The 22,031-nt window shown below is 43.1% G+C and overlaps 1 protein-coding gene across 2 annotated transcripts; it reads right to left on the bottom strand.

The window, feature by feature from the left end:
* Positions 1-5,761: 5,761 nt before the first annotated feature.
* On the bottom strand, positions 5,762-21,811 carry POMP (proteasome maturation protein). Of its 2 annotated transcripts, none has more exons than XM_079774251.1 (6): positions 21,622-21,811; positions 19,229-19,326; positions 16,013-16,073; positions 13,409-13,510; positions 9,768-9,861; positions 5,762-5,932 (listed from the first exon to the last, which is right to left on the bottom strand). In XM_079774251.1, exons 1-6 carry the CDS (start codon positions 21,622-21,624, stop codon positions 5,865-5,867), a joined length of 426 nt encoding a protein of 141 aa, XP_079630377.1. In that variant the 5' UTR covers positions 21,625-21,811; the 3' UTR covers positions 5,762-5,864. The 2 variants fall into 2 exon arrangements, with proteins under 2 accessions (XP_079630377.1, XP_079630376.1); XM_079774250.1 differs by lacking the exon at positions 21,622-21,811 and adding an exon at positions 21,086-21,609.
* Between the last annotated feature and the right edge of the window lie 220 nt (positions 21,812-22,031).

Raw genomic sequence — 22,031 nt, 5'->3', positions numbered from 1 at the left:
CCAGCAGCCACCGCTCACACCCACTGATGGCACCGAGCCATCGGGATCAGTGCCAGGCGTCGGCTGCAGGTGCGAGCGGGGGCCAGTGCCAGCAGTGGGTGCGAGCAGCAGCTCCAGCACCAGTAGCAGGTGTGAGCAGGGCTGTCTCTGGCAGCAGGTACGAGAGGTGGCTGCCAGCCCTGACTGCCCCTCTGGAGCAGGGGGAGGTGGAGAAGCCCTGAGGGGCGATCAGGGCTGGCAGCCACAGCTCGCACCCACTGACAGCACCGAGAGATTTGGGGCCGGCACCAGGCACCAATTGTGGGTGCAAATGGGGCCAATGCCAGCAGCAGGTGCAAGAGCCAGGCAGAACCGTGGCGCACGGGAACAAAGAATTTTCAGCAACCACCAGAAGCTCTCCCTGATGACAGCGACCAGCACCCTGCCTTGGTCTGGCGCCCTCGCTCACCTGCTCCACCATCCCCCAGAGGCTGATGCCCACCATGTTCCATGCTCTGTCACCCGCTGCCGACGCCCGCCTCTGACGCCTGCCATGTTCTGCGCACACCCCCTGGTGGTCAGTGCATATCATAGCAACCAGTTGTTCCACCGTTTGGTCTATTTGCATATTAGGGTTTTATATATGTACTAGTGACCCGGTGCACGAAATTCGTGCACATTAAAAGGGGATTAATTAGAGGAAATAATTTAATATTGCTATTTTCCCTTTCTCTATAATAGAAGTGTCAGAGATTAAAGAAAATTAGTAAAATGTATATGAAAACCTTCCTCCTGTCAGAGTCTGGGGCTCATGACGGGACCCAGAGTCAAGTCCCCGCCCACCCACATGCACCTCAAAATTGCATGAGACCCAGACCTGGCCGGGCCCCCCTACCTTTGGGCTAGATCCAGACCCGGCCAGTCCCACCCTTGTCAAGCCCTGCCGGGCAGGGGGCATAGCCTGAGGTCCCCCACCCCAGACTGGGGTGGAGGGCGTGCCTTGAGGTTCCCCGTCAAGCCCCGCCAGGTGGAGAACACGGCTTGAGACCCCCTGTCAAGCCCCGCTGAGTGGGGGGCATGGCCTGAGTTCCCTCAACCAAGCACTACTAGGGGTGCACCTTAAGGTCCCCTGTCAAGCCCCGCTGGGTGGGGGGCACGGTCTGAGGTCCCCTGTCAAGCCCAGCCAGGCAGGGGAGTGTAGCCTCAGGTCCCCTGGCCTGGTGCTGGGGCGGGGGGCGCACCTTGAGGTCCCCTGTCAAGCCCCACCTGGTGGGGGGCACGGCCTCAGGTCTCCTGGCCTGGCACTGGGGTTGGGGGGTGCAGCCTGAGGGCCCCCAGCCTGACCCCAGGGCGGGGGGCACGGCCTGAGGTCCCTTAGCCCAGCACCTGGAGGTCCCCTGTCAAGCCCTGCCGGGTGGGGGAGGGTGTAGCCTCAGGTCCCTGCTGATTGCTCGTTAAGGCTCTTTATGGGAACTTGGCCTCAGCTGTGGGTGCAGCCATCTTTGTGATTGAGTGATGGTCAATTAGCATATTCCCTCTTTATTAGATTGGATATAGATTAAAAGGCTTAATATCAAATTAGGTTGCATCATCTTTAGGTCTGTTTCTCCTTTATTGTGAATTTTATCACTTTAGTGTTAATAAAATGAATTTTAATCAACCACCAACCTATAAAGTTCCTCTTGAATCCAAAGATTAGTATTTTACAAGCAAAACAAAGACAAGGAAAATACTAGTCTATATACCAGTATCTATACTATTAAAGCCAAGGGAGTCCTTGCGCCCTCGTGCAATGCCCTCACAAGATGGCCGCCAGAAGATGACCAGCAGGGGAGGGCAGTTGGGGGTGATCAGGCCGGCAGGAAAGTAGTTAGGGGGCTCTCAGGCTGGCAGGCAGAGTGGTTAGGGGCAATCAGGCAGATGAGTGGTTAGGAGCCAGCAGTCCTGGATTGTGAGAGGGATGTCCGACTGCTGGCAGTTGGACATCCCCCGAGGGGTCCCAGATTGGAGAGGATTCAGGCTGGGCTGAGGGACATACCCCCGCCTCCCACCCCCCCTCCCCCGTGCACGAATTTCATGCACTGGGCCTCTAGTATCCTACCTAATAATAGACAAATATGCAAATTGACCGTACCTTCGCTATGCCCGCGATTGGCCAGGAGGCGTGGGGGGGCGGGACTCGGGGTGGCCGGGGTGGCCGATTGGGCCGGCGGGACGCTGAGCTCGCTTCGCCAGCGGCAGCTCGAGCTCAGCGTCTGCGCCATGGCTGTGCTGCGGCACAGAAGGGGCCTCTGGGGCAGTGAGCTCACGTCCCACCGTGGACCATCATAAGCAGGGGAGCTGGGTGCCTGTCTGCTCAGGCACCAGGCCTTTCAGAAGCCTCCGCCGGCGGAGGCTTCTGAAAGGCCTGGTGCACCAGCGGACAGGCACCCAGCTCCCCTGTGATCGAAAGTGAAAGCGTGTAGGGGACCCTACACGTGCATGATTCAATCATGCACTGGGGCTCTAGTACTAGTATAAAAGCCTAAGCAACCGAACAACCGAACGACTGGTTGCTATGACACGCACTGACCACCAGGGGGCAGACGCTCACTGCAGGAGCTGCCCCCCTGGTGGTCAGTGCGCTCCCACAGAGGGAGTGCCACAGCTGACGGGTGCCAGACACTGGGCTCACGGTTGGCAAGTGCAGCTGCAGTGGCACAAGCCTTTCCTGCCTCCACAGCAGCGCTACTGAGCGGTGGCGACGGCAAGCGGGGCCGGAATGAGTGGGAGTGGCACGGCGCCCGGCCTGGCTCGGGCTCCTCCCCGGCCACCAGCTGCTTATCACACTACTACATCCTCCGAGGGGTCCCGGATTGCAAGAGGGTGCAAGCCAGGCTGAAGGACCCCACCAGTGCACCAATCCATGCACTGGGCCTCTAGTTCTTCAATAAAATCATAGAATTTAAAAAGGAAAAAACAAAACAAAAACAAAGCCTAATTGAAGAGTTGGCACCTAGGCAAGTAACTCTAGAAATTTGCAACTGATTCTTTCAAAGGAACCTGAATAATTACCCAACTCCTGTAGATTAGAAAATTTTCAAAATAAAAAGTTGGTGAAAATATGTGGTTCATGTTTTGCAAGAGTTCTATGTAATACAAACAACAACAAAAAATAAGGGTAATCTAAGTCTTGAATTAAAATCAATCCATCTCTCCAAAAGTAAGCCTTGCCAAAGTCAAAGCAAAAATCCACATGGTTCTCCAATAACCCAAAACGAACACTGCAGATCGCAGACGTTAAGAAACATCAGCAAACTTTTCAATACTGAGGTACACCAGAAGAATTAACTGATGCTAAAGAACAGGTGTCCTCAAACTATGGCCCGCGGGCCACATGCAGGTGTTTCTGCCGTTTTGTTTTTTTACTTCAAAATAAGATATGTGCAGTGTGCATAGGAATTTGTTCATAGTTTTTTTTTAAACTATAGTCCAGCCCTCCAACGGTCTGAGGGACAGTGAACTGGCCCCCCGTTTAAAAAGTTTGAGGAACCTTGCTAAAGAATGTTACTAACATAAAGGCAAGAAGCAAGCAAGCGTATAAATCCAATTTTCTCAACCCTGGAGAGCTTTTTAAAAGTGCACTTCCTGGGACCTGCTTCAGAGTAGTCCTATTAGAATTTCTAACCATGACACCACATTGCTTCACAAGATTCTCCGGTGATTTACTTGCATCCGGGGATGAGGATCACTGGTAAGAAGGTGAAAAAGAAAGGAAGCAGAAAGAAAACACTAATCACGATTCTTAATTTCCGTGTTTAAAAGCATTAGCATTTCCTTTTAAACTGTCATTAATTTCATAGTACCCTCTACTGGTCAGGAAGGTACCTACTATTCCTAGAACTAAGGGACATCTCCGACTTTGTTGAAAGCTAACATATCTAGAAACAATTAGTAAACCTTCATTTCTTTTTCTATGTTTTCTCATAATTTAAGTGTAAAATGGGTTGGCAAATATTGTGTTGGCAAAATTGTTTTTAAACTTAATCTCAACCATCAGAAATGTGTCATTTGGTTTATTTAAAGGTTTGTCAATCTTGACACTACTGACATTTGAACCAAACGATTCTTGGTTGCAGGGGGCAAACCCTGGATGTACCGTTATGTAATATTCAGTAGTAACTTTTTTTTTTAAGACACAGAGGGCTATTGTTTCAATATAAATTAGGAATATTTTACATCATCTTCCTTTAGTACTTTCAATTCTTTACAGTACATGACCACATGTTGTAGGATGTTTAGCAGCATCCCTGGCCCCTACTCACTATATGCCAGTAGCAACCAAATAGTGACAACCAAAAGTATCTTCCAAACGGTTTCAAATGTCCCCTGCCCGTGGAGGGAAGGGGCAATATTGTCTTCAGTTGCAAATCAATGCCTTATTCAATAGATGTTTCTGAGGACACGAGAATGCCTAAGAATGTGAGGAAGGTGAATACATTGTGGTTTTGATCTGCATTTCTCTAATTAGTGATATTGAACATCTTTTCATGTGCCTGTTGGCCATCTGTATATTTTCGTTGGAAACATTTCTATTCAGATCCTTTGCCCATTTTTCAATTGGGTCATTGTTTTTTTGAGTTGTATGTTATGTATATACTTTTGATATTAACTTACCAAATACATGTTTTTTAATTAGTGAAAGATGATCCATTACTAATTAAATCTCAAAATTTTTGTATACCAGGTTCACAGAGAATACCTTTTAAGAACCATAGTGAAGATTTTTAAGTAATTATAATGCAATTTGTTCAAAGAAACACAGTATGTGTATATACATGAATGTTCCACTCTTTTTAAGATCTTGTGACATATAAATCTATGCAGTACAACACTTTAACTGACATCTGCTGGTTGCTTTAATTTTTCATTTTAAAAACAAGACTAAAATCAAAACCACTGAACTTTTCAATCTTAAAGAACTAAATGACAGCTATAATTCTAAAGTACCTTCAATAAAGCAAATATTCCTTTTTAAAATGTTTTTATTGATTTTAGAGGAGATAGAAACATCAATGATGAGAATCACTGATCCGCTGCCTCCCGCATGCCTCCACACTGGGGATGGAACCTGCAACAGGACATGTGCCCTGCCCGGGAAATGATCCATGACATTCGGGCTCATAGGTCAACGCTCAACCACTGAGCCATGCTGGTCAGGCACAGATATTCTTCTTCTTTAAAAAATATATTTTTATTGATTTCAGAGAGGAAGGGAGAGGGAGAGATAGAAATATCAATAATGAGAGAGAATCATCAATTGGCTGCCTCATGCATACCCCCTACTGGGGATCGAGCCAAGAACCCGGGCATGTCCCCTTGATCGGAATGGAAGAGCAGGCCGACTAAAGCCAAACCAGCCAGGGCACAAATATTACTCTTATGGGTACTAATGGGCTGTGGAAACAAGGTAAAATATACATATCTGATTTTGTACTTAATCTGAAGTGTGATCACTGAAATCAATTACAGATGTTTACTCTGAAAGGGCTATGAAGACTAAGGACTCAAATACTGATAATGGTTATTCAAAATTCAACTTATGGAATACCTAGGAAATAGGTTAAACTGGAACCTGTTGTCAGTTTTATAATATTCATTAGCAACAATTTTTTAAAGATACAGAAGGTTATTGTTTCAATATAATTCAGGAGTTTTAAAATCATCTCTAGTGCCTTCAACTGTCACATGGACGTAAACCAGACACAAATAATTTCCAATGATGATACTATGTAGGCAACAATTCTCAGGTGTCAGTACTTTTAATGTTGTATACATAAAATTATAGCAAAAAGACGACTATAAACAAGATGTAGCCCCACCATTTCCATGGTCAGCTCAGTGTGTTACAGTAAACCAAGTTTATATTCCACCATCAAGTGTGGTTCTCCCATTAGTTCACTTTGTGATGGGTCTGAAAACAAACAGAAACACATATTAAAGATGCTCAAAACAAGGTAAATTAAGTGATTACCCTCACATGAAAATCTAGAACCAGTGAAACTGATCTCAAGGGACAGAAAACAGACCAGTAGTGTTGCCTGGGGCCCAGAGTGGGGAGGGACTGACTGTAAAGGAGCCAGGAACTCCTTTGGCTTCCCAGATGCCTCTAGGAACAAGCTCCCATTAAGAGATGAGGCAATCTCTAATCTAAACTGCAAAAACATTCTATTGTTTTGTGCTCTGTTGCATGCACAAACATACACACAATCATAAATTAGCATTCTAGAGCAAGAAAATCTTAACAATCTTCACTCTCTTGTTTTTATGGATGAGTCAGACAAAAATTTTAACGGTCATAATGCACATAAAAGAGCTGTTAAAATTAATACGAAAAGTAAGCTTCTTAGGAACAAATAAAGCCTATTTTCTTTTTTATCTCCTACTCAACATAGGAATAGATACAGAAACAGAATAAAGCCCCAAAACGGTAAAATCAGTTTGTAAATGTAAGTATCCATTCACATTAAAATAATGATTACCAAGAGTTACTGATCAATTTGGATGTTCCTCACTGGGTCTCCTAAGAGACTGGAGATTATGCAGACTGTATCAATTCAGCAATCTAATCTTGATTCTCCACACTTGTCACTCAACAAACTGCTACAATTACTAATAAACTGCTAGGTATATATAACAGACATTCAAAATCTTAACTTAAATGTTTGCACATGAGTAGAAAGAATAAGCAAAGATATTTGCTGTAGTCCTGCTTTGTGTTAATGAGAAAAACAGAAGCACATATCAATAAATGCATACTGTAAGACACACAGTATCATGCCAATGTTAAAAAATAAACAATGCCAAATATTTTCTGACGACATGTTTGTATGAAGATACGCAGGAGGACATACACTAATAACAGCAGGTAACCAGAGAACGAGGGAGAGAAATGGCTAATTACGGAGGGCCTGAGTTTGGGCTATATTGTTTTAAATTTATAAACAAACGATATATTCATTTAGATAACTACAATTTCCTTTAAACTTTGTTTTAAGCTTTTGACTTTAATAAAATATGTACTTGTTAAGTAAATAACTTGCCCCAGAAGACAGCGTACCACGTGAGAAAGGCACTGGCCTGTTTCCAGTGCCTGCTATGCCATGAGCTCGCTGTGAGACTCTGGGCAGGACCGAGCCTCTGGCTCACTGTTACTTACCTTAAAGTGAGGGTCTGCACTGAATGGAAGGCCCCTTCAGCATTAAGGAAGAGTCTATATTTTACTTTACTCTTGCCCTCCTCACATGCCCTTCCCTTCCTTGTAAAATGTACAGATTGTTCTTGGCCAAGAACTTCACAGATGAGTGAGCAATGCCCTCATCGCCTCCAACACATTACAAAACATAAACTGGAGAAATACACAGATTTCCACTGGGTTTAACAGTCCTCAGAGTTCAGATTAACAAACCACTCCCTCATTATAGACATAAAAATTCCTCCTGGGTCAGCTGATGAGGAGAATGTGATGAGCAAGAGCTTGCAACACTTACTAGGGATCAAGCACTTCAAAGGCCCCAGCTCTCACAGGTTTGTATTTAAGTTGAAACAAGAAAGAAGGAAAATACCAGATAATTGCTATGCAAAGAATTAAAGTGAAGTGACAGAGTGAATGGGGACGACTTTAGACTGGATAGTCAAGGAAGGCCTCGCCAAAGCAGTAACATTTAAACTGGGATCTGAAATGAGGGGGGAGGTGATATTCTAAGCAGAAGGAAGAGCAGAGGCAAGGTCCTGGGGTAAAGCCATAAAGTGCCATATTGTGCAGTCACAGTTCCCACAAAGGGGAAATTACCCAAAGTGCCATGCAGTGGTCTCATCCTGACAAAAATCACCTACCTAATCAGGGGATCTTTCCAGCTCATATCTACCTTAGAGAGATGCAGGATGAATACAAAAAGATGTCCACAAGATAGTAAACTTTTTAAATGTGAAATTACATCACATCACTGATTAAAAGCATTCAATGGCTTTCCATTGCATTCTCAATAAACTTCTACAAAGCTCTGGCTCCTCCTAGCTTTCAAGCTCACCTTATTCCACTCTCTACCTTTCTCAAAACATTCCAGCCACATGGGCCTGCTTAACATATTCATATGTGCATTGGGAGACAATTCTCTATAGATCTCTCACGATTCTTAAGTCTTGGAGGCAGATGCACTGCTTGCCTTTGTTCTAGACTCTTTCAAGGCTATTTCTAAAGTAAACAGCCTCAGAACACAGATCGTGTCTGCCCTGGAGTACAGAACAGGCAGGCTGACTGCCTATTACAAAGATTCAGGTGCCCTGACCTGGGGTGGGTTCCTCTTCCTGTAACAAAATACACAGTATATGCAGGCATCATCTGACCCTCTTCGTGCTGCCCTGTGGGAACTGGGGCTCAGGACACCAACAGAAAAGGTGATACTCTGGCTACTGCTACTGCTGTGATAAATTATCCTTTGTCTCTAGGAGTCTTGTCTTCTGCCAGTATCCCTGAAACTATGGCAGGCTTGTTAGCTTGTAAGTAGGATAAGCATCTTAAAGCCTTCAGAGTATTTCAGCTGTTCTCAGGTAGAAGACCCTGAGCATAACTGCTTGTTCTCCCTGACATATTCTTTCCTCTCCTTATAGATGAAATATCATTTAGGAATCAATTTATGTGTCATATTCGCAGAGGTGCCTGCCTCTTCTACCATAAAAAAATAAACAACTCTATCCCTATCCTTTTTATTCCTAGAATGTAATCACAAGTTTGTGTTTTATCTGTTTAATGTTTACCTCCCTCATTAGAAAATAGATGTTTTTTTCACCACTATATTCAGAGCCTAACCAAGAGCCTGACACATATATTTGACTGCTGAATGCTCAGTAAATTCCACTCCCTTCTTTACACAGAATCACAGGAGCTGACTTTTAAATGAATGCACTTATAACTAGTTAAAAGGTAAGAATATATAGACTTGAACTATCACCTTACTAATTTTAAATGAGGTCCAAATTCAATGTCAAAGCTTAGGAATCCCAGGCCCCATCATTTAAAACGCTCCCTCAGGGAAGATTCTCAAAGAGGAGGTTCACGAGACTTCTTTCGTGTCCACAGCATTTCCTTACCAGACATCAGCGTCAAGCAAAACCAGTATGATTTAATACTGTTGGGTTTTGTGTTTCTCCTGAACTGCTGAAGCATAGTGAGTAGAAGCAATACTAGACAGAATTATATTTGTTTACCTTCCTCAAAACCAGAAAAAAATAGAGGATGCTATAATTAATAGAGGATGCGTGTGTTGTTCTCACTGAAAAGTTATGTATCTCTTACTAATACAATTATGCAGGGAATTTTGTTAAAGATGATAGAGTCTTCTTTCCTACTCACCATCTATAAAAGCAAAACAATTATTTGGGGGGCGGTACGCATTCTTTAAAGAAAACTTTTATTTTTTTAGTTGTTTTAAAAACTAGTCATAGCCCACAAATGAGAACACTGAAACAACAATATTGTTTATATGACCTCAAGTATATTGTATTAGATTCATATATCAGACTTTATCCTCAGGAGAGGAAATGAATGACATGATTATAGCCTCAGAACTCCACAAAAAATGTTCACTTTTAAAACCAGTTAAAAAACAATTTTTACCATTAAATTGTATCTTACTGCAGTGACTAACACGGGAATCCAATCAACAGCCAGCCTCACGAGGACCAGGATGCTGGGTTTTGTTTGCTGCTGCTGCCTTGCACATTACTGGGTTCTAGAAAAAGTTGCTTACCATTAAGAATATCTTCAAATCCAATAGTCTCATCATTACCCCTCAAAATATCCAGTGAAAGGTTTGAGCTTGGAAGAAATGGAAGACGCTGAACCTTTGGGAAAAATATGAAAGGGCAAGATCAGAGAGAAAAAAAAAAAAGGTGGGGGGAACATATAATCTAATTTTATGTTTCTCATTCTTTATTTGTAAAATCCACATAACTGAGTGTTAATTTAACCAGTGTGGAGGAAAATAAACCATTCATATTTTCATATTTTAGGCCCAAACCCAGTTTTTAAAAATTCCTCAAAATATGTAGACACTGAAATTGTACTTTTATAATCCTGTCAGGTTTGCACATATTTGGGGCTTTGCTTCTGCTCAGGACAAGCACAGCATATACCATCTGATGAAATGCCAAATCCCAGAGCCTAACACTATATCTAGTTTCTAATAAAGGTAGGATGATCAAATTCCTGAAGAAATTCCAACTCAGGGACAGCATTATTTTACTTAGTAAACTGATTACTTCATTTTGTACGTTCTGTATTGCTCATAATACAAAGGTAAGTTATGTAGTGATAATCAGAAAGGTAGATCAAATTAACTTTTGGGGCCTTTAAAACACACAATACTATTTTGAATGAGTGTTATCTACTTTTTCAAGTGTTAAGTATACCACATTCGGGTACCTAAGTATAGTGGAGAAAGAAAGTCCGGGCGTGGAGTCAGAGAGATCTGGATTCCAATTATGACTCTAACTACTCACAATCCTAGGGCTTTGCAAAAGTTACCTCATCTGTCTCAACCTGTTTCCTTGTCTGTGAAATAGGATTACACCATCACCCTCTCAAACTTGTAGTATGGTAGCACATAGCTGGTACTCAACAAACCTTAATGTGGCCAAACCAAATTTTCAATTTTTCTGTTCTTCGTTAATTGTCTGGCAGTTATAATTTGAATCAATGCAGACAATTTTGGATATTGCCAAAAGAATACCAAAAAAGTAATAGATGGTCAGTGACTAAATAATACTAGTATTTTAAAGTAATAACTTCAGAATATAAGGAGACAGTTAATATTTTTTTCCACCAAAGAAAAATATATGCAGGGTTCAGGGTGGAGGGGATCAATGGGGAAAAAAATACAAAGGTATTACTTTCAACAATAAAGATAAATTAAAAACAAAAGAAAACAAAAAGAAATATATGCAGACTAAAAATCTTTTTAATTACTAATGGCCTATAGTTATTTCTTTGTGATATGGAATAATTTCTCTAGCTTATCAAAACTAGAAAAAAAAATAGTGTGGTGGGGGATACAAAAAGAAGAGGAAGAAACAGAAATGAAACCTGTAAATTAAACCAGATAGTAAGGGGGATGGTAGGTACAATTTGACCAGAGATATAACCCTGAGAAAGCATTAATAGCAGGGATGAGCAGACAGTGCTTATACATCCCGACAAGCAAGAACTGCAATAATATAGGGATCAGACCACAAGAGCTAAAATCCTGAACAAAGATTTTTGGATCAAATGGCGTTAAAAGCTCAGGTCCAAAATATGAGCAATATGTAGCTAGAATCTGAGTAGTAGGAGCATAAAAAAAATTCAACAATTTTGTGCAAAAGCATGTATTTCATTTGATCTGCAAAATAACTCCAAACGGTTCTCACTGCTAACTCTATTTCACATTAAAATCAAACACACGACTTAAGGTTCAAAAAGGTCTCTAAAGTACTTAAGTTCTCAAGACTAGTAGGTTGTGGAGCCAAGAGTGACATCCAGGTTATTCTGATGTAAAGCCATAAATGCTCTTTTAGAGCTTTATCCTTGGAAAAAATTCTAAAACAGCTTTCAGAATGACTTAGTGATGGCATTAATAGAATCTACTGAAAAAAACACAATTTTAGCCAGGAGAGAGAAAGGAATCCACGGTAGCAGAAAGAACATGTGCAAAAGCCAAAGGAGAAAGCACAAAATTAGTCAGGATACTGCAAGTAGCTGAGGAGGCGATGGAGCATGATGAAGAGCAAGGAGAAGGCAATTCATGGCCAGAGCCACGTTAGGGAAGTGGGTCTTACCCACTTTTAGGGCAAAGTGAGGGGAGTGACATGATCAGATTTATGTTTCACAAAGATTATTCTGGCTAGAGTGTGGAGTGGTAAGCAGCAGGGGTGGGTGTTGCCATAATCCTGATGAAGCACAGTCAGGGTCAGACCCCATGCAGCTGCAACGGTAAAAAGAGGTAACTGATTGGATGTTGGAGGGTGGGGGTGACGGGTAAGGTGCTAGGTGAGATAGTCAAGGCTAATGTTTCAATTTCTACCTTAGGGAAAATCTCTGTTCATATATGATAAGGAGTATGTGAGAAACAATGAGTTATTCTGTACTTGAGTGAAATTTGAAGTGCCTGTGGGATTCCCAACTGCAGAAGCCTATAGGTTTACAGCTCAATGATAACTAAAATCAAAGAAATAGATGGGAAATAAGATGAGGAGAGGACCAGAAATGGGTACTAACAAAACTGGTATTTCAGGGATCCAAATAAACAAAAGGAATTTCTATAGCAACAGCTAAGAATGAGGCTTCAGAGAGGAGGAGAACATCAGGAAAGAACAGTGTGCTAAAGCCAAGGCAAGAAGGCAGGCGACATTAGTGTTGCATACCACAGGGAGATCAGCAAAATGAGGGCATAACAATGTCCACTGCTCACGAGCAGTTTTCGTGGTATGTGTGATGAGAGCCAGAGAATCATGGATTGAGTGAATAGGAGCACATGTAGCAATGTAGGCAACTTTAAAAGAATATATATATATATATATATCTTTATTGATTTCAGACAGGGAGAGGGGGAGATAGAAACATCAATGATAAGAGAGAATCACTCATCAGCTGCTTTCTGCATGCCCCCACCGGGGATAGAGCCAGCAACCCAGGCATGTGTCCTGACCAGAAATCAAACTGTGACCGCCTGGTTCATAGACTGACACTCAACCACTGACCCACACTGGCCAGAGCTATGTAGACAGCTTTTTTTTAAGCCCAACTTGCAAAAGCATACTTAGTCAGAGACAAGTTGCTATAAAGGAATCTGAGATTGATACAATTTGTGCTTTGTTTTAAAAGACAGAGGTTCAAATATATGTAAAAGCTGCTGTGCTCCAGCAAGCAGAGAGACGCTGGAGATAATCAGCTATGGAAAGGATCCACGAAAAAGGAAGTCCCTGAAGTAGTGTGACGTGACAATTCCAGAACGTGGGGGACAGTTCTTACATTCTTGGAAGGCCATTTCTAAAGATCTTACTCCTAAGCAACAGGTATACTCAGGTATCTACAAAAATGCCTACTTGATAGCTCCACTTGGATAGTCCCACAGGCATCTCAAATTCAACCCTCCAAAAGAAAAAACATGAAAGTGGATGCAGTTAAGTTTTCAGACACTGAGCCCATAATTTGAAGAAGTTTTCCATTCAATGGTTTTTGGTTTTCTTTTCTATATAAAATAGGAATCGAGGTCATGTCCTAAAAGGGGGAAAGTAGAATAGATTGTAGAGGAGAAGGTCAGGTTTGTACAGCTGTTATTAAAATAGAAGAGTCATTCCAATCAGTATCAACACACATGTGGGATGCATACATAACTGACACACATACACTCACCTGTTGCACTGCCTTGAATTCCATTTGCAATTTTAGTGGAGCAAACAGACCCTGGATGTTTCTCAGTGTGGAAAAATTCATTTTATCTTGGTTGAGCTGGAACTACATAAGACAGCAATGCAATTGTATTTTTAGTTATTTTAAATCCTAACCCATGTTTTTTAATTGATTTTTAGAGAAAGAGAGAGAGAGAGAGAGAGAGAGAGAGAGAGAGAGAGAGAACACTAAAGAGAGAGAAACATTGATGGTTGCCTTCTGTACACTCCCAGACCAGAGATCGAACCCTCAACCTAGGTATGTGCTCTGACTGGGAATCAAACCCATTACCGCAAAGGACGATTCTCCAACCAACTGAACCACCTGCCAGGGCAGCAATAGAATTGTAAATGGTACACTCAACATTCTGCATTCAAAACAGTTAGCACTGATACACATGTAACATAATACTTAGATGAAGAGTTTTAATGCCCAACAACTGAAATAAAAACAAAATACTTTTACTAATTTCTTGACAAAATATTCAGATATATATGTCTATATTTTATCCAGCATGCAGGTATACTTCACCAGTGTAAAATTATCACTTAAAGTTTGGATTTACAAAACTAATAAATTAAAGAATATCTTTCACATTGCAGAAGTATATTCACAAAGCATAGTAACAGTTCAGTACTTTTGGTTATAATTACCACAAAACTAGTGGATAATAAGTGCCACAGAATTTCAAGGGAGAAACTGCCATTAAGCTGGTTAAGTTATTAAGACAACATAGAGTCAATAGGTATAAGCTGAGTCTCAAAAGATCTACAAATTTTTAGACTCTTCATCATTTTGGCCAGTCTCACTCAGATTTGTCAAAGTTTCTCTTAACATATATTGCTCAAAACTAAACTAATATTCCACATCTAATAACTAAATTAATACTTAGGAAAATGAAGGGTATAATCTCCCTTGATTTGAGCTCCATTTATTATTAATAAAGTCCAAGATTGCATTAACTGTTCTTTTCAGTGGCTAACATAATCTGCTGGCTTATAATAACCATACAGTCAAGTTTTATGTACCAAGTCGACTTACCCCATCTAAATGTTTATAATTCATTTTTTGAACCCAAATGCAAAATTTCACATTCCCCTGTGTAAGTGGTTTTTTGACTTTTGGCTTAGTCCTTTGATATATTTTGTCATCTGATGTAGTTCACTAATTCACTAAAATTAGCTATCCTTATCAGTTTTTTTCCTTCCATGGTTAGTTTACATGCTTTCCATGGTTTGTCTCATCTCTGACACTTAATCTTCCTACAACTTCTGAGCATGAAACTAGAATGCATTTAAACTAAGAGCCATTTTGTTTTCTCATCTAATTGGAACTTCAATTTCACCATCGAATTCTTTGTTCTAATGTTTCTTACACAAAGATCTTTTCCCTTACTAAAGAGGAAGAAGAAACTATGGAATAGGTCAGCTTTCTGGGTGACAGTGCACCGTGTTCCCCAAACAGTAACGCTTTCTTCTTGCTCTGAAAGTGTATTTAAAAGCCCTCTATACCAGCAGTCGCCAACCTTTCAGACCCCTCGGACCACCGGTTGGCATCCACTGCTCCAAAGGTTTCCTTAAACCAGAAGTTGCCAACCTTTTGGACCTCATGGACCGGGTTGGCGACCGCTGCTCTATACTGCCTAAAGAATATCTATACAGGCTACATGCTCTTTGATAATGACCTTTCCCCATCTACTTAACTGGAGAATATTGGCCTAAAACTATTCTAATGTTCCCTCCTCAATAAAGCCTTCCACAATCGCTAAGCACAGGTGGTGCGCCATCCTTGGTCCTCTAAGCATCTTATGGAGCCCCAACCCACTACTTATCCTCCTGTTAAATTTTCAACCCCTATAGGTTAGGGATTATGTCATATTCATCTGTGTACATACTGTGCCTAGTAAGTGGATATGTCCCTCTGTAACTTGGAGAAGCAAGGTTTGAGAAAGAAGTCAAGGCTAGAGATAGGGACTTGGAGGTCTACATCAAAAAATGGAATGAGAAAAATAGAAAATGGGATCATAAAATGAAAAAAAAAAAAAGAGGAATGGAGAGGTAGACTGACCTTTAGAAATATCCATAAAAAAAAAAAAAAAAGAAGAAGAAGAAGAAGAAATATCCATAAAAAAGAGAAGAATGTAGCCCTAACCAATTTGGCTCAGTGGATACTTGGCCTGCGGACTGAAGGGTCCCAGGTTCAATTCCGGTCAAGGGCATGTACCTTGGTTGCGGGCACATCCCCAGTAGGGAGTGTGTAGGAGGCAGCTGATCGATGTTTCTCTCTCATCAATGTTTCTAACTCTCTATCCCTCTCCCTTCCTCTCTGTAAAAAATCAATAAAATATATTTTTTTAAAAAGGGAAGAATGTATAGAAAGGGAAACTTTAGTGAAGCAGTATAAAGATAAACAAAGCCTACTCTACAAAAAGATTGAAAATAAGGTACCATACTCTTCATGGTCAAATGCTCCATCCAGAATTATCTTAATAAATGAAACCACAAATGTTATTATTAAAAGCATTTTTCTACCAGAGGATAAAAATAAACATACTGTTAACATACTTACATTTTTTTCTGATAATTCAAGAGGATGACTGGGCAAAAGTTCATTTTTCACACAAGAAAAACTGAAAATAAACATTTAAAAGAGAGATTACGTATCACTCAATACTTACAGCTTAAAATCACATCTATCAAAGGTATAACTACAATGGAATGGCATGAGGGATTTTGGAGGAAATAATGAAACTTCTGTCTCTTGACAGGAAATGATACATGTATTAAAATTCATATAACTACTCACCAAAAGGGGGGGAAAAAGGTCAAATTTTAAAAAGTCAAATTTACTGTATGCTAATTGTTTTAAAATGCATCTATTATAAATATCTGGGGTCCACATTTCTATTCACTAGAGAGATCCCTCTAAAAAATGGTGTTAAATGATGTGTGATATCTAGAAGAAATTTCATAAAGTATGTTTTTCACTATTACCCTTATGACATGCTTTTGTATTACATAAAATATCTAAGTCTCTTCTGCTCAGGTCCAATGTGTATTCAATATTTAATGTGTCTTTAATAACACATGTCAAACAACATGTTTGACATTTACTGAACACCTCTATGTACAAAGTACTGTGTTAGGTGATACACAGCTAGCTAGAAGCAGGCCACTGGTCTTTATTACACTAGATATATAAAGATGACTATCTTCTTGTCCAAAACAGAATTTGAGAACTGAAAGAAACCTTAGAAATCACACAATAATTTACTGATGTTTTCTTTATACTAGCGGTCGCCAACTTTTCAGACCTCACAGACCACCGGTGATCCGCGGAACACCGGTTGGCGACCGCTGCTCCAAAGATTTCCTTAATCCAGCAGTGGCCAACCTTTTGGACCTCACGGACCACCAGTGATCCGCGGAACCCCAGTTGGCAACCACTGCTTTATACAAACTATTATCCTAAAAGTGGAATTTGAAAATGGTCCTGCTCACGGTAATCTTACAGTATAACCAGAAAGAAAAAATCCTACATAATAAAAGCCTAATATGCAAATCAACTGAACGGTGGAACAACTGGTCGCTATGACGTGCACTGACCATGAGGGGGCAGACGCTCTGTGCAGGAGCTGCCCCCTGGTGGTCAGTGCATTCCCACAGGGGGAGCGCCTCTCCGCCAGAAGCCAGGCTCACAGCTGGTGAGCACAGAGGAAGCGCTAAGGAGCAGCAAGCAGGCAGGCAGTAAGGAGCGAGGGGTCCCACACTGCAAGAGGGCACAGGCAGGGCTGAGGGGACACACACACACACAAATACACACACACACACACACACACACACACACACCAACAGTGCATGAATTTCGTGCACCGGGCCTCTAGTAAATACATAACAAATCATCAGGACTTGGTTACTGGCTACCTTATGAATTTGATTATACTATAAATCAAATTGTATCTCCAATTCCAAAGGCTATATACTGCACCTTTCACTACAAAATGGAAAGATAATAATGAGGCATTCTGTCTGTACCCAGACACCATTAGAATGCCATCCTATCTAATAAAAGAGTAATATGCAAATTGACTGTACCTCCACTACACCCACAAGCCACGCCCACCAGCCAATCAGGAGCGAATATACAAATAAACCCAACCAAGATGGCTGCGGCCACAGAGAGCAGGAGGGAGGCTTGGGTTTCACCGGCAATGGAGGAAGCCAAGTTTTCCGCCTGCCCTTGCCGGCCTAGGCCTCCACTCAAGGCTACAAAGTTTCAATGATAGAAGATAAATAAATCCAAACAGAAATGGTGGCAGCCACGGAGCTGGAAAGAGCAGGAGGCTAGGGTTGCCCCCGGCGATGGAGGAAGCCAAGCTTCTGAAGCCCTGGCCTGCCTTGGCCTCCGCTCCAGGCTACAAAGTTTCAATTATAGAAGATAAATAAATCCCAACAGAAATGGCTGCCGCCACGGAGCAAGCAGGAGGCTTGGCTCAACTCCAGGCTACAAAGTTTCAATTGTAGAAGATAAATAAATCCCAGATACCAGGGTCTCCGCTTGGGTCACCGGGGGGTGTGGCCGGCCTGCAAACCACCACAGGCCCCTCTTCCAGGCCACCCCACGCCCCAAGGGAACCCTCACCCTGATCCAGGACACCCTTCAGGGCAAACCAGCTGGCCCCCACCCATGCATCAGGCCTCTATCCTATCTAATAAAAGAGTAATATGCAGATTGACCATCACTCCAACACACAAGATGGTTGCCCCCATGTGGTCAAAGATCCTGCCCCCATGTGGACACAACATGGCCACTACAAGATGGCCAGCAGGGGAGGGCCATTGGGAGGGACCAGGCCTGCAAGGGAGGGCAGTTGGGGGCGATCAAGACTGCAGGGGAGGGCACTTAGGGGTGACCAGGCCGGCAGAGGAGGGAAGTTGGGGGTGACCGGGCCTGCAGGGAAGGGCAATGGGGGGGGTGGGGGGGGAAACCAGGCCTGCAGTGGAGAGCAATTGGGAGGGACCAGGCCTGCAGGGGAGGGCAGTTAGGGGTGACCAGGCCTGCAGGGGATGGCAGTTAGGGGCAAACAGGCTGGCAAGGGAGCAGTTAGGCATCAATCAGGCTGGCAGGGGAGTGGTTAGGGGGTGATCAGGCTGGCAGGCAGAAGCGGTTAGGGGCAATCAGGAAGGCAGGCAGGTGAGCAGTTGGGAGCCAGCAGTCCTGGATTGTGAGAGGGATCCCAGATTGGAGAGGGTGACGGCTGGGCTGAGGGACACCCCACCCCCTCTTGCACGAATTTTGTGCACTGGGCCTCTAGTTCCATTACAGTACAATCTAAACACCTTAAAATTAGATATAAAATTCAAAACACAGAATGTGGTGGGGAGGGCATTATTATTATTTGATTAAGTAGAAAAGCAACCTGCCAAGAAAAAGAACATAGAAACCTAAACATAGAAACATAAAGGAAACCGAGAGGACCACAACTGTAAGCTAAAAGTTATAAAGTGAAACACTCCAATAGTTAATAAAATGGTTCTCCAAGTTATAAAGAGCAAAGTGAAGAATCCTACTAAATCATGTTATTGGGGAATGACTCCTAGGAGGATGCCCTAACCTACTACTCTGATAAGGCACTTCTTCGGCTATAGAAAACATCTAAGCCTCCACTCCCCTCCACCCCCTAGTAAATATATATTTAGGGCCTAGCAAAATATTTAAAGAATATCATGAAAAATAATTTCCAGAAATAGTTTATTATAACAAAGTCACAATTCCCCCATATACCCTTTTCGAAGAAGATCATGACTTTCAAAAGGTCCACTTGCTGATAGCTCAGTAACTGGAATACTGTCCTTTAGCTGAGATCCAAGTCCTCTGGTATTCTATAACACAAATGAAAAAACAGTATTAAATACAAAAAATTCAAAAAGCCCATACTGAACATCTAAGGAAAAAGCATGGTTTAAGCACTAGAGAGAAAAAAATAAGGTCTCTGCCCACAAATAGCCCAGTCTAGAGAATCACAATGAGCATTATACTAGAGTGACACCATGGTACAAGAGTATGAACTTTATGGGTAGGAAGGATTCCGGAGTTACTTCTGAATGCTATCAGATCAAAAGGCATTCCAGGGAAAAAAAGAACATGGGAAAAGGTATAAAAATATAAATGATGAAGCAAGTAAGGCAGAAGTAATGGTTCAGTTTTATTCTGATATTGATAGAGAGCTTCTGAAGGGTTCTGGTAAATTGTCACCCTATACATTTATACAATAAAACATTTAATCAAATATTTACTAAGCATCTACTATATGGCAGGTACTCTTGCTATATGCCAAAAATACATGTCTACCTTACAGGGTTTAGTCTGAAGATAGATTAGACAAGCAAATAAAATGTAATAAATGTAAAACACAAGATGCTGATTTTATTATTTGTTAAAAATAACCCGAGGATATTTTTCCATTGATTTTTAGAATGGAAGGGAGGAAAGAGACAGAGACAGAGAAACATTGATGTGAGAGAGACACATCGACTGGTTGGCTCCCGCACGTTCCCTGACCAAGGCCTGTGATCGAGCCTGCAACTGAGGCAGCTGCTGTGGGCCAACACTCTATCCACTGAGGCAGACCAGCTAGGGCAGAGGCTGACTTTAAATCACTAGTTGCTCCAGTTCAATATCCCTGCAATTCTGCATAAAGATGTAAAAAAAGCCACAGGTAATTTGGTATCAGTCTTACACTGTTCTAGCAGAAACTATTCTGAGAAACCAGCTTTTTAATTAATTTCTAAAATCATTCGTATATTTTATTTGGTCAGGTACTTTATCCTGTCCAGGGTTTCTTCGACCTACCACCCTAGTCCAGGCTCTCACACTTGGATAACTTACACAGCACTCTACTGGGTCTTACTGCCTACACACTCTCCCATGTTCCAACTCTGCCTATCGAGGTTTTCCTAAAGCACAATCTCCCCCACAAACACTGCTTAAAAACCTTTCACTGGTTCATTAGTCTTGTCTGAAGGATGAAATCCAAAATCCTTAGCCCTGGAACTCAAGAATGTGCACAACAGGTTTCAACTCCCTTACATAGAAAGCATGGGGTCAATCAGGAAAAGGATCTGGAACGAGTGTGGACTGTCATTAACCTACGATGCGACTGTAATCAACCCATACAACTCCCTGGCCCTGTTTACTCATCTTTCCAAGTACCTTCCCAAATATACATCCCGTTACTTTTCTGCACATTCTCCTCCTCCCAGATTGCTTCACTGTAGGGACAGAAGGAAAGTTTCTCTTATGCACAAAGAAACAGGGAATCACGATCTCTGTATTCTACTGTAATCATCTTCTCAATTACCTTCTGTAAAATATCAGGATTAGTAATTGATATTTCTAATTAAGTAGCAGAGGAAAACAAATCTATGAAAAATTAACTATCACTAGCTACACTTGAGTGTTTTTAAAACCTCTTTACAATGACCAGCAATTTTCTAAATCTAGCCGTGGTACTGGTATCAGAGGCTGGTGATTCAGGGGCTTTCCCAAACATCACAACTTTTAAGTTAAAAAGAGAGAAAGAGGAAGGGGGAAGGGGACGGAGGAGATGCACTAACAATGCTGACAAATAGGAAGTAGCACCTGCTTGGCTTTTCTCCCCTCCAACATCTGGCACAACACATGCTCCCCAAAAACGTTTGTAGAGTAGAGCTGAGTGATAAAATCGCGCCCTATAGCTGTGGGTTCGTTAAGAAGTGAGTCCCCAGGGTCGGGGTGCGGGGGGAGTGTCTGGGCTCCCAAAGATTCTCCCTCCGGGGAAGGGCGGCCGGCGACGCCGCACACACAGGTTGCACTTTCGATATGTCCTTCCCAGTTCCGCGCCAACTACGAGGAAGGGGTCGGGGTCTGCAGGGGGCCAGGAGGACAAAAACCGAAACAACAGAAGGTGCTGGAGCAGGATGAAGCCGAAGCACCAGCCGCGGGGCCTGCACCGCAGCCCGGCCCGCGCGACAGCCACGAACGCCCAGCCCTGTGACTCAGCAGACCCGGGGGCCCAGGCCCGGCCCGCCCTCCGGCCACAGACGCCGCACCGGGGCCCGGCTGGGAGGCGGGGGCCTGGTCCCGCCGGGCCACGTTCCCCAGCACGCCGGGAACGGGTCACTCAGGGGCCCACTCACCATCTTTAGCTCACTCCGCAAACAGCCTCTCCAGCCCGGTAGCGTCCGCCCGCCCCGCCGCTCACTTCCGTTTCCGGGGTTGCTCCCCTCCTCCCCATCCGCCGGAAGTGCGTCCGTCCGGGCGAGGAAGGAAGGAGGCCGCGGGTCGCCGGGAGGGACCCGAGCGGGGCCCGGGCTCCCACGCCCGCAGTCCCGGGGGGCCGGGCCCCAGAGCGCGGGGGGGGGGGGGGGGGGGGGGTGTGGCTGCGGGGAGGGCGGCCGGGACGCGGCGTGCCCGGGAGGGAAGCCCGGACTCCGCTCCGGTGTAACAAACACCCCCGTTCGTGCCGCCGACGCTGAGCGCTGTGCCCGGGAGGACGCAGCGTCTTATTTAAGACGAGACCTCTCGGATAGATAGTGTTTTCCAGGCG

Source organism: Cnephaeus nilssonii (assembly GCF_951640355.1).
Source record: "Cnephaeus nilssonii genome assembly, chromosome: 6".
Lineage (NCBI taxonomy): Eukaryota > Metazoa > Chordata > Mammalia > Chiroptera > Vespertilionidae > Cnephaeus > Cnephaeus nilssonii.
This window is presented reverse-complemented; position numbering and strand designations above follow the sequence as displayed.